The sequence below is a fragment of the Propithecus coquereli genome, unplaced genomic scaffold, assembly GCF_000956105.1.
Source record: "Propithecus coquereli isolate 6110/MARCELLA unplaced genomic scaffold, Pcoq_1.0 Scaffold16, whole genome shotgun sequence".
Classification (NCBI taxonomy): domain Eukaryota; kingdom Metazoa; phylum Chordata; class Mammalia; order Primates; family Indriidae; genus Propithecus; species Propithecus coquereli.
The window spans coordinates 7,701,118-7,714,901 of NW_012140524.1; the positions used below are offsets into that span (position 1 = coordinate 7,701,118).

At 34.6% G+C, this 13,784-nt stretch overlaps 1 protein-coding gene across 1 annotated transcript in view; it reads left to right on the forward strand.

Annotated features, from left to right (window-relative positions):
* The window catches only part of LMNTD1 (lamin tail domain containing 1), a 157,233-nt gene that overhangs the window by 14,431 nt on the left and 129,018 nt on the right, over positions 1-13,784 (forward strand). Inside the window, exons 3-4 of the mRNA XM_012640965.1 lie at positions 10,788-11,057; positions 11,598-11,717. Coding sequence (XP_012496419.1) covers positions 10,788-11,057; positions 11,598-11,717 — 390 coding nt within the window. The remainder of the gene's footprint in view (positions 1-10,787; positions 11,058-11,597; positions 11,718-13,784) is intronic.

Sequence of the window (13,784 nt, forward strand, 5' to 3'; positions counted from 1 at the left end):
ATAAAGAAAATGACAATAGAAAGTCCTTACTTATCAATAATAACACTAAATATAAATGGACTAAATTCTCCAGCTATTAAATAAAAGACATAGAGTGGGAAGAGGATGACGAAACAATATCCAACTATATGCTTCCTACAAGAAACTTACTTCACCTGTAAAGACACACATAGACTGAAAGTGAAGGGATAGAAAAACATATTCCATGCAACTGGAAACCAAAAAGGAGCAGAAGTAGCTACATTTATATCAGATAAAATAGACTACAAATCAAAGACTATAAAAAGAGACAAGGTCACTATATAATGCTAATGGGGTCAATTCAGCATGAAGATATAAGAATTAAGTATCTATGTACTCAACACTGGAGCTCCTGAGTATCTAAAGCAAACATGAATAGAGCTAAAGGGAGAGACAGACTGCAATACAATAATAGTAAGGGATTTCAACACCTCACTTTCAGTAATGAACAGATCATCCAGACAGGAAATCAACAAAGAAATATCAGAGTTAAACTACACACTTGACCAAATAGGCATAGCTGACATTTACAGAACATGTCACCCAGCTGCTGCAAAATGCACATTCTTTTCATCAGCCCATGGACTAGTCTCCTGAATAGACCATACCTTAGTTCACAAAACAAAAAACAAGTCTCAACAAAATAAAAAAAGTAGAAATTATAAAAAGTATCTTTTCTGAACATGATGAAATAAAATTAGAAATCAACAGCAAGAGGAACCCTCAGAAAAAACACATGGAAATTAACTAACATGCTCCTGCATGACCAATGGGTCAATGAAAAAATTTAGAAGAAAATTTAAAAATTTTTTGAAACAAATCAAAATGGAAATATAACCTACCAAAATCTATGGGATACATGAAAAGCAATACTTTATATCAATAAATGCCCATGTCAACAAAAAAATAGAAAGACTTCTAATAAACAACCTAATTGTGCACTCAAGGAACTAGAAAAGCAAGAACAAACCAAACTCAAAACTAGTAGAAGGAAATAAATAATGAAGATCAGAACAGAAATAAATGAAATTGAAACTAAAAAAAATACAGATCAATGAAACAAAAAGTTGGTTTCTTTGAAAAGATAAACAAAACCTTTAGCAAGACTAGTGAAAAAAAAAGAGAGAATACCCAAATAAATCAGAAATGAAAAAGGAGACATAACAATGGAGACCACAGATATACAAAGAATCATTAATATTATCAACAATTATACATCAACAAGTTGGAAAACCAAGAACAAATGGATCAATTCCCAGATACATATAAGCCACCAAGATTTAATCATGAAGAAATAGAAAACCTCAGCTAACCAGTAATGAGTAATGAGATTGAAGCTGTAATAAAAGGCTCCCATCAGAGAAAAGCCCAAGACCGGATGGCTTCACTGCTGAATACTATCAAACATTTAAGGAAGAACTAATATCAATTCTTCTCAAGTTCTTCAAAAAGATTGAAGAGGAAGGATTACTGGCAAACTCATTCAAAGGGCAAGCATTACCCTGATACTAAAACCAAACAAGGACAAAACACAAAAAGAAAACTACAGGCCAACATCACTGATGAATGTAGATGCAGAAATCCTCAACAAAATACTAACAAACCAATGTCAACAACACATTCAATTCAGCAGTGAAGCTATCAGGTCTTGGGCTTTTCTTTAATTGGAAACTTTTCGTTATGGCTTCAATCTTGTTACTCATTATTGATTTGTTAAGGTTTTCTATTTCTTCATGATTCAATCTTTGCAGGTTGTATGTGTCCACAAATTTATCCATTTCTCTAGGCTTTCCAGTCATTCTCACTTGACCATGATGAAGGAAGATTCAAGCCAGGAATGCAATGATGGTTCAACATAACAAATCAAAAAAACATGATAATATCACATTAACAGAACCAAGAAAAAAAACAATATGATCATTTCAATAGATGCTGAAATAGCATTTGATAAAATTCAACATCTCTTTATGATAAAAACCTTCAACAAACTGAGTAGGAACATACATCAAAATAATAAAGTCCATATAAAACAAACCCATAGCCAACATTATATTGAATGGGAAAAAACTGAAAGCCTTTCTTCTAAGATCTGGAACAAAACAAGGATGCCCATTTTCATCACTTTTACTCAACATAGTTCTGGGAGTCCTGGCCAGGGCAATTGGCAAGAGAAAGAAATAAAGGACATCCAAATTGGAAAGGAAAAGATAAAATGAGTCTTGTTCACAGAAGACATGATCTTATACTTAGAAAAACCTAAAGACTCTACAAAAAGGCTATTAGAACTGATAAACAAATTCAATAAAGTTGCAGGATACAAAATCAACTACAAAAATCAGTAGCATTTATGTATGCCAACAGTGAACAATCTGAAAGAAAAATCAAGAAAGCAATCATATTTTTGATAGCTACAAAGAATATAAAATACCCGGAAATCGATTTAACCAAAAATGCATAAGATCTATACAAGAAAAACTATAAAACGCTGATAAAAGAAATTGAAGAGGACAAAAAAAATGGAAAGATATTACAAGCCTATGGACTGGAACAATTAATATTGTCAAAATGATAATTCTACCCAAAGCAATTTACAAATTCAATGCAATCCCTATCAAAATACGCATTACATTCTTCACAGAAATAGAAAAAAACAATACTAAAATTCATATGGGACCTCAAGACCCCAAATAGCCAAAGCAATCCTGAACAAAAAGAACAAAGCTGAAGGCATCACACTACCTGACTTCAAAATATTCTACAAAGCCATAGTAATCAAATCAGCATTGTACTGGCACAAAAACAGACACATAGACCAATGGAGCAAACATAGAGAACAAAATAGAAGATATAAGTCCACACATTTATAGCCAACTCATTTTTAACAAAAGTGCCAAGAACATACAATGGGGAAAAGACAGTGTCTTCAATAAGTGTTGCTTAGAAAACTGGATAATCACATGCAGAAGAATGATGCTAGACTCCCATCTCTCACCATATACAAACATCAAAATAGATTAAAGACTTGAATCTAAGACCTGAAACTATGAAATTACTAGAAGAAAACACTGGGAAAATGCTTCAGGACATTGGTCTGGGGAAAGATATTTTGTGTAAGGCCTCAAAAGTACAGGCAACCAAAGCAAAAATGAACAAATGTGATTATATCAGGATGAAAAGCTTCTTCACAGCAAAGGAAACAATCAACAAAGTAGATACAGCCTACAGAAGGGAAGAAAATATTTGAAAACTATCAATCTGACAAGGGATTAATAACCAGAATATATAATAAGTTCAAACAATTCAGTAGCAATAATAATAATAATACAATTAAAAATGGACAAAAGATCAGACAGTTCTCAAAAGAAGACATACAAATGGCCAACAGGTATATGAAAAATGTTCAACATCACTAATCCACAGAGAAATACAAATCAAAACCATAATGCAATATCATCTCATCCCAGTTAAAATGGCTTGTGTCAAAAGATAGGCAGTAACAGATGCTGACAAGAATATGGAGAAAGTGGAACTCGTGTGCTCTATTGGTGGGAATGTAAATTATCAATAGTACAGTAACAATGGAAAATTATTTACATATGGAGGTTCCTCAAAAAACTAAAAATGGAACTATCATTATGATCCAGAAATTCCACTACTGAAAATATATCCAAAAGAAAGGAAATTGATACATCTTAGAGATATTTTCATCCTTATGTTCATTGCAACACTATTTACAGTACCCAAAATAAGGAATCAACCTAAGTATCCATCAACAGATGAATGGATAAAGAAAATGTGGTATATATACACAATAGAATATTATTCAACCATAAAAAATAATTAAATCCTGTCATTTGCAGCAACATGGAAGGAACTGGGAGTCATTATGGTATGTGAACAAAGCAAAACAGAGAAAACATACAGCATCTTCTCACTCATGTGGGAGCTAAAAACATGGATCTCATGAAGGTAGAGAGTAGACTGGTGGTTACCAGAGGCCACGAAGGACAGTAGAAAGTGAGGAATGAAAAGAGGTTAATGAATGGGTACTGTATACATTTTGAGAGAATAAATTAGATCTAATTTTTGATAGATCAGTAGAGTGACTATAGTTCACAGTAACCTATTCTATATTTCAAAATAGCTAGAAGAGAATAATTCAAATGTTTCAGTATAAAGAAAAGACAAATATTTAAGGTGATGGATATCTCAGTTATACTGCTTTGATCTTTACAAATTATATGAACGTATTAAATTATGACATGTACCTCCACAATATGTATATCTATTATGTAATAATAAAAATAGCATTAAAATTTTAAAAATAAAAAAAGACTTATGAATATGATTTTAAGAACTTACACTCAAGTAAGGGAATACCTACAGGTGAGGATGAAGACAAAGGCAAATAAGATACCAAGGCATTTGGAGGAGAAAGCTTGCTTCCAGTGGGGGGATGATCTGAGAAGATTTTGTAAAGGAGCTATCATTTTGACTAGGCTTTGAAGGATAGGTAAGTATTGGAGAGGCAAATTTGAAGTCTGAAGAACATTCTAGATCATTGGTTTTCAACTCTCCCTACCCAACTGGATCACCTGGAGAGCTGTTAATGTTCTGACCTCACCTCAGACTGAGTCAGAATCCCTAGTGGTAGAATTGGGCATCTATATGTTGTTTTTTAAAAAATCCCATGATGATTTTGGGATTCTTTGTTTATGCTCTAGAGCAAAGGAGCGGCATAAACAAAGCAAAGGAGGAAGAAAAGCTAAGATCAAGTACAAAGAATTATACAGTGTAGCTACATTGAGCAGTGCATGAAGAGGAGTAATAGCGTTGTAGGAGACAAAGTGAGGACAGATCACAGTGAGCTCTGAACATCAGGTTGAAGAATTTGGACTTCACTTTGGGCAATGTGAATCAATGGGACAGTTTCAAACAATGGGGGGACAGAATTGAGATTCAGAACATTTAATCTGCGGTAATGCATATTATGCATGGATGTTGGATTTTGTCAAATGCTTTTTAATGCATCTATTGAGATGATCATATGATTTTCTTTTTTAACGTTAAAGCAACCCTGCATTCTTAGAATAAACCTCATTTGGGCATAATGTTTATCCTTTTAATATATCATTGAATTAAATGTGTTAAAATTTTCTTTCAAACTTTTGCATCTATGTTTGTGAAGGACATTTTTCTGTAGTTTTCTCTTCCTGTACTGTCTTTGCTTTAGTATCAGGGCAATGCTCACCTCATGGAATGAAATGCAGTATATTCTCTCCTCTTTCATTTTCTAGAAGAGTGGAAGTAATAATATTTTTTTCTTAAATGTTTTATAGAGTTTATCAGTGAAGCCATCTGGGCCTGGAGTTTCTTTTCGGGAAAGATTCTAAACTACAAATTCTACTTTTAAATAGATACCAGGGTAGTCTGGTTATCTATTTCTTCTTGTGTGAACTTTGGTAGTTTGTGTCTTTCACGAAATTTGTCGATTTTATCTAAGTTACCAAATTTATTGGCATAATGTTATTCATAATATTCCCTTATTATCCTTTTAGTATCTATAGAATCTTTACTGATGTCACCTTTCTCATTCCTGATATGGTCATTTGTATCTTCTCTCTTCTCTTTTTCCTGATACTAGTTTTACTGAGCTTCTCAGAAAACCAGTGTTTGGTTTTATTGATTTCCCCTATTTTTTGGTTGTTTTTTATTTGGCTTCCATTCTAATCCACATTCCTTTTCTTATGTCTATTTTGGTTTCATTTGCTTTTCTTTTTTTAAGTTCTTAAGGTAGAAGTTGAGATCATTTATTTTACATCTTGTTCTCTTCTTAGAACAGGTGTTTAGTGTTATAAATTTTCCCCTAAGTATAGTTTAGTGGCATCCCACAAATGTTATGTTGTATTTTCATTTTTGTTCCATTCAAAATACTTATTAATTTCTATTTTCATTTTCTTTTTGATCCTTGAGTAACTGGGAAGTATTTTATTTAGTTTCCAAGTTTTTTGAATTTTTTTCAGTTCTAATGATTTTCCAGATATCTTGTTATTGATTTTTAATTAAATTCCATTGTGGTCAAAGAACATACTTCATATGCCTTGAATCCTTTTAAATGTATTGATACTTGTTTTATAGCCAGGATATTGACTATCCTAGTAAATGTTCTGGGTACACTTGAAAAAAATGTGTATTCTGCTGTTGTTGAGTGGAGTGTTTCATAAATGTCAATCAGATCGTGTTGGTTGATAATGTTAAGTTTACTGTCATTTTGCTGATTTTTTTGTCTACTTGTTGTAGCAATTATTGAGAGAGGGGTATTAAAATCTATTACAATTGTGGGTTTGTTGATTTCTCCCTTTCAGTTCAATCAGTTTTGTTTCATGTATTTTGAAGCTTTGTTATTAGATGCAAAAATGCTTAGGAATGTTATAGCCTTCTGATGAATTGATCCTTATATCGTTAGGAAATGACTTTCTTTATCCTTGGCAATATTCTTTGCTCTGAAATCTATTTTGTGTGATATTAATACAGCCACTGCAGCTTTATTTTACTAGTGCTAGTGTGATATATCTTTTTCCATTCTTTTACTTTTAAACTATTTGTGTCTCTATATTTAAAGTGCATGTTTTGTAGGTAGCATATAGTTGGGACTTGCTCTTTTAGCCAGTCTGACAGTCTCTGTCTTTTCATTGGGGTATTTAAACCATTTACATTTAAAGTGATTATTAATATGATTAGGTTAAGTCTACCATTTTGTTATTTGTTTTCTATTTGTCCTGGTTGTTCTCGTTTCTTCAGTACTTTAAAGATCTTGTTCCACTATTTTCTTGTCTACATTGTTTTAATAAATTTGCTGTCATTATTAAATTTGCTCCTCTATACAAATATGTCTCCTGTTTTCCCCTTCATGCAGCTGTTAAGATGTTCTCATTATGATTTCTTTTGAGAGATTTGATTATGATGTGCCTTGGTGTAACTTTCTTCAGATTTTCTATGCTTAGGGTTGTTTAGCTTCTTTGATTTGCAGATTTATAGACTGAATTTTAAAAATTTGGGGACATTTTGGCCATTATTCCTTAAAATATTGTTTTGTTCTCCCTTTTTCTCTCCTTTCAAGGGCCTCCAATGAAGTTATACCACATTTCACTCATGGTCTGTTATTTTTTTCTTTTTTAGCTTTTTTCTTTTTGTGTTTCTTTTTGGATAGTATCTGTTATTATGTCCTCAAGTTCACTGATCATTTCATCTGTAATGACTACTCTTCTGTTAATCCCATCCCATGTCTTTTTAATCTCAGCCATGTAACTTTTAATTTTTAAATCTCAGCCATGTATATTTTTTAGTCTCAGCCATGTCTCTGTATAACATGTTCAATCTTTTCTCTAGCATTTTGAACATACAAATACAGTCACAAGGATTTTTTCCTTTTCTGCTATTTCTAACATCCATGTCAATTCTATGACAGTTTTGATTTATTGGTTTTCTCCTTATTAAGGGTTGTATTTTCCAATTATTTGCATGCCTGGTAACTTTTTATTAGATGCCAGTAATTTTGAATTTTACCTTGTTTGGGAGCTGGAATATTTTTGTGTTCCTATAAATATTCTTGAGTTTTTTCCTGGGACACACTTAAGTTATTTGGAAATACTTTGAGCCTTTGGGGACTTGCTTTTAAAATTTGTTAGGTGGGAGCAGGGCAATATCTAGTGTAGGGCTAATTATTCATGGCTGAGGCAGGAATCTCCTGAGTACTCTATGCAATGCCCCATGAATTATGTGGCTTTTCAGTCTGGTTGTTGGAAACAGGAATTCTTCCTTACCCTGTGGGAGCTCTAAGTATTGTTCCTTCTAATCCTTTCAAATGGTCTTTTTCTGCAGTCTTGGAGCATTTATTAAAATGAACGCACTGATCACTCTTCTGCCAAATACTCAAAGGAGACCCTCTAAAAATCTCCAGAGCTCTCTCTCTGTGTAGCAGTCTCCTGTCTGGTATTCTGCTTGTGACCTCCAGCCACCTTGGTCTTCCTAGGCTCTCAGCTTTATTTTCTCAAATCAGAGAGGGTGCAGACTCTATGATACAGCCTGGAAATTCTCTAGAAATAATCTGGGGAAATTTTAAGTTTCACTGCATTTGTTCCCTGCCTCTCAGGGATCACTATTCTTCATTGACCTATATCCAACATCTTCAAAAACATTGTTTTATATATTTTCCCAAATTTTTAGTTGTTTCAGGTGGGATGATAAATCCATTTTTTGTTACTCCACCTTGACTGGAAACAGAAGCTAATTCTCAATTTGGTTGTTTTTAATCAAAGCTATTGTTTCGACTGGGTGCAGTGGCTCACGCCTGTAATCCTAGCAATTTGGGAGGCTAAGGAGGGAGGATCGCTTGAGCCCGGGAGTTCAAGACCAGCCTGAGCAAGAGTGAGACCTCATTGTTGCCCCCACCCCAAAAAAATGAAAAGAAAAATTAGGCGGGTGTGGTGGCGCAAGCCTGTAGTCCCAGCTACTTGGGAGGCCGAGGCAGGAGGATTGCTTGAGCCAGGAGTTTGAGTGAGCCATGATGGTGCCACTGCACTCTAGCCTAGGCAACACAGCAAGACCTTTTCTCAAAAAAAAAAAAAAAAAAAAAAAAAAAAAGCTGTTGTTTCTTTCCTACTACCACCTACCGTCTCTAGAGATCTGTTTAATATCTGCCAGCAGAAGGAAAAAAGGGTTTGTAGGCAAACAAGAAACAAGGTAGATACATTATTAAAATTTTCACTAGTTGTTCATGATCTCTCTCCCTGTATCCAAGACTTTATCTTGGCTTCAAGTTTAGTTCTAGATGCCTCAGGAGTGATCAGACTATATTAAGAAGGTTACCTTCCTATCCATTTACCATCTCTACCTCCAGGCAATTCAGCATTCCTCAAGTCTAGAGTCAGAATGATATTAATAGTAAACTCTGGACTCAGATGGCCTCACTAAGATAATAATAACCACATGAATAATTCTGGTTCAAAATAATTTATGAGGTTGCAAATCTATTCATATACCCAAAGGACTCTAATTCAGACTACACCCCATTTATTCTTCCCTTGGATGATTTAGAACCTAGTGGCAATGATGTACAAATTCACCTCTCCATTACATTAATGATCTATCACCAAAACTTTTAGGTGTGAGGGCTCTTCTCTTATAGCACCGATGAAATTAATCGAGTTCCTTGAGTCTTTCCAAGTTTTTCCTTTAAAAATTTAAAGAGTCCTAACTGCTACACCCCCTCACCAGCCCACTCCTCCCACGACTATTAACACAGATGCCAACCTGTATAGAGAGTGTTTGGTTGATACAGGTTGGCAGAACTGAAATTGTAAAGATAATTTTAGCAAATTGCAGAGTAGCAGAAACCTAAAAGCAGATAAATACAATGGAGCTATCAAGGAGAACCCAATAACTAGATAAATCAGTGTTTAAATAATGGAAAGTAATTCTTTTTTTAAAAAAAAAGTGACATAGCCATGTGTCTCTTCAATCTCTTTGCAAATCAAGTCTGTGCAAAGGCTACTGACAGGATGATTGGGACATCACTTTCCACTCTCAGCCAATCAGAAATTTTAAGCAGAAATCTCAAGTTACTTTCCTACTAAAGATAAATGGGAAGCCTTGCAGAGAAGAGAAGAAGATAACTACCGAAGGCTGTGTGTGATAGCAGATTAACAGCCTGGGTCTGTGAATGTCCATGTATTGTGTAACGTATTTTTCTGTAGCTTTGGGTCTTACACAAAAACAAGGCAAATAAAGTGCCCTGATGTGGACAAGGGGGTTTTTTTTTTTCTTTAAGACAAGGAAATTTATTCTGCTTATGTGCATAAAATAAAAATTTAAGATGAATGAATAAACCGTTCGCTTGAACAGTAAAAGATTTTTAGAAAGCAATTGTAAATATTCAATTATAAATATGTATGATAACAAAGGGATAGCTGAGCTATTCCAGGGTTTTACCTGTTTAAAAACAAAAGTCAAATTAGTGCTAGTCTCCCTGGGCAGAAAAAGCAATTCTGAAAAACAAAAGTGTAGTCTGTCAAAAAATAAAAACATCTCACAGAGAATTTAGTTAACAGTAAGATGAGGATGACATAAAGAAATTCCAGGGATGTCAAATAAGAGTAAACTGTTACATTCACAATTTAGTAAGAACCATGATGATAACACAAAAAAAAGAAGAGCAGAAATTGTTATATAAACTGTTCAAAAGTGAACTTCTATAAAACAGGCATTCTCATATAATGCAGTGGGAGTATGAAGTGATGCCTCTGTTTTGAAGGGAATTTGGTGTCAAGAGATTTCATAGACGCTTACACCCTTTATTGTCATAATTCCTCTTCTGGGAGAGGAAACCCAGAATGACAGCCTGACATTTGGAGCCACTTTTCTCCTCAAAACAGCTGCCAATTTGAAAGCATCAGCTATGAGGCCTATGAGTTAATCAGAGATTTGGCAGGATAATAGGATGGGGTGACTAAAAATGGGCATCCCAGGTCTATCACAAAGAAGGGACACTGATGAGTACCCCAGGCTTTCAGCTGGACCTTCAAAAGTACACCCAAGAGTAAGGCTGTATTCAAAACAGAACAGCCTAGCGTCAAATTATTTCACACCCTGATTTAATTAAAGTGATTTGTTCTCAACATAGATGGCTGTCAGTAGCACAAGTACATTCTCTCTGGAGTGAGAAAATATTACACTGAGCTTTAAATTATCTCTGTAATCCTCCAAAGCATATTTATTATTCCGTTCTTAGAGTGAGCCAAAGACACTCCTATCTGAAGGCACCTTATAATCTTTGTGTCTTGTTTTCCAGTTCTCTTGGAGACATTAAAATAGCTGACGTGAATATCAAGGGTTTGTTTGTGAAGCTCGTAAACTCTTCCCTTGACAAAGAACTCGCCATTGGAGATCATATTCTCCAGCAAAATGTGAATGGACAGAGAGTTTCTTTGTACCGATTCCTTCCAAACATCGTAATGCAGGCCAACTCCTCAGTAACAGTGAGTATAAGATTTGAATAACAGAAACTAGAATCGTGGAAGAAAAATCCATTTACACCATCAGCCTGTGGCTCAGCACTGGTCTTACCATCTCTCAAACTGTACATAAGATGTGTCTTTTGTTGTTGGTTGTTAATTGTGCCACTTTGCCCACCAATTGGATATAAATTAATATCCATAGTTAAATTTCCACAGCTTTCTTCAGTTTGGTGTGCAATCTCTTTTTTAAATCATTTGACTATTAAAATGAAATTCCTAAGTTCCTAAAACTAAGCAAACATAATCTTTAAAAGATAAACAAAGATATTTGCTTAGAGAACAGATGATTGATGCTAGCGGGCTCCCGCTCTTTCTCGTGCTTTCCTATAAACCTGTACAGGAGCTGTTTGGTGTTACACGGGTTGGCATTATATAGTATACAGTCGTGATATTGTAAAATCTCATCTGCTCAGAAAGATTATGTTGCAATAGCCCTGTGACGTTTACAAAACTGTGTTGAACTCCAATGGCATTTGTCATGAACAAACTGTTTTCTTTCAGGTGTGGGCAGCAGCCTCTGAAGCAAAGCACCAGCCACCATCAAATTTTCTATGGAAGGAACAAAACAAGTTTATAACAAGTCCAGATTGTACAACAATCCTGTGCAAACCTAACGGTCAAGTTAGTGTCTGGTTCTTAACAATAGTTTTCAATGAAATGGAGAGCCCGCATCCTCTTAGCTCACTCGATTATTTTCCATCCCTAAAAGCCTGGATGGAATCATCACTAAATGCTGTACCACAGCAGGTGCAAATCAAAAACACCCTCTTCCCAGTGTCAAAGTGCCCAAGAGCTACTCACAATTTGGCAAAAATAATTTTTGATATCCCATATTTCTAAGAGGCTACTTCAAATTTCAGAATCAAGGGTGGATTTTATTTGTGATCTTTTGCCTGAAGAGTGGGAGAAGAAAGGTATTACATAACAGACCTTTTCTATTCATTTATTCATTTCTCAAATATTTATTGAGATTCTTCTCTATTCTTTCAGCTGTACTACGTACTGGGAATATAACAGATTAAGATATAGTATCTGCTCTCAAGGAACTATTATTTTAATGGAAGAGCTTACAGGTCTTAATTTTAAATGACTATACCTTATTGACTATAAAATTAAGTGTATTAGTAATAGCTTTGTGTAACTCATTCACAATATTTGACAATTTTACGTATTTGCTCTACCTTTTCTTCAGTATAATATTAGCATAAATAGATGCCCATGGACATACCAGTAAGGTTTAAAGGGATCTCTTTTTATAACAAAAAAAGTTATTCCTTTTTAAAAACTGTTCTTTAGATCTTTATAAAATACCTGTCTTCTACCCTTCATCTAGTTTACCATGTCATATAACTACTAACCCACAAAATATGTTGATCGGAATCTATGTCTGAGTTTCTTTCTTGCTACATCATACCTGATGCTTAGATTGACTTTCCCTTTAGAATTCTGTGAGAACAGTTGTCGTTAGATGGAGAGAACACTCAGATATAACTAAGCAGCCTTCACTCACTCAGCTTCAGAGTCCTTTGTGGACTCAGACTGAATTTTATAATACTTCTGATAATTTTCACTGATGGAGAAAATACAGCTATGCAATCTAAGTTATTTACTCATAAGAAAAACATTAGCAAAATACACATTAGGATTAAGGAAGTCTCAGCTCAGAACTTTCATCATAGTTATCTACTCTGTAAATGGGTTTGTGTTTTGGACTCTGTATGTATGCTACTCCAGGCACAGAGTGTTGGACCAGACAGACCAGGTCTCTGAGCTCCTGGAATGTACATTTTATCAAATTATCATTCCCTGCACCTGAATTAGGCTTTGTATTTAGACTATTCCTTTTACTCAGTGGTTTGAACTACTTTGCGTATACAGGATCAGACCATTTATGCGGGGTGATGTAAGTGCGAATAATTGTGTTTGCTAATGAAAGACCAAACTTGACTGATTGATTCATATGGAAAATATTTACATATATTTAGTATCTGTCAGGCATGGTACTAGGTGCTGGAAGAAAGAACGTAAGTATTGCATAGTTCCTGTCTTTAGAAAACTCAGAGTCTCCTAGTAGAAATTGATATGTAATAACAAATAATTGCAATATAGTGAAACAATAATAGAAATATGTTCACAGAGCATGGCAGCCCAGGTCAGAAATATCAACTCTGTAAAGGAGAGTGTTAGGAAAAGCATTGAGAGGAAAAAATACTTGTTCTGAGTCTGTAGGTGAGAAGGAGTTTACCCAGATGACCTGAACCATTGTGATCTTGCCCCTTTCCACCTCCTTAACTCACCTCTCCCTGTTGTTCTCTGTGCTCTCTGATCTAACCACACTGACCTTCTTTTACTACTTTTGCTTTCCAGTACTTGACTGCTCCTTCAAGCCACAGGGCGTTTGCACATGCTCTTGTCTCTCCATACAATCTCTTTCCTCCTTTTTTACCTATTAAATCCTATCTGCTCTTCAGACCTCAGCTCAAGTTTTCTTTTACTAGTCACATCTCATTGGAGTAGAGATATCCCACCCTTGGTAAAGCATAAGCATTATTTAATTCAACTAGAAAATATTTCCATTAAATAGGCTGAAATGTGACTTTAAGTCAACTTGAAACTCTAATGTAAGCACAGGGTTCTTTTTTTAAAAAAAATTAATTTCCATTCTCACTTCCATGATACTGTACCTCA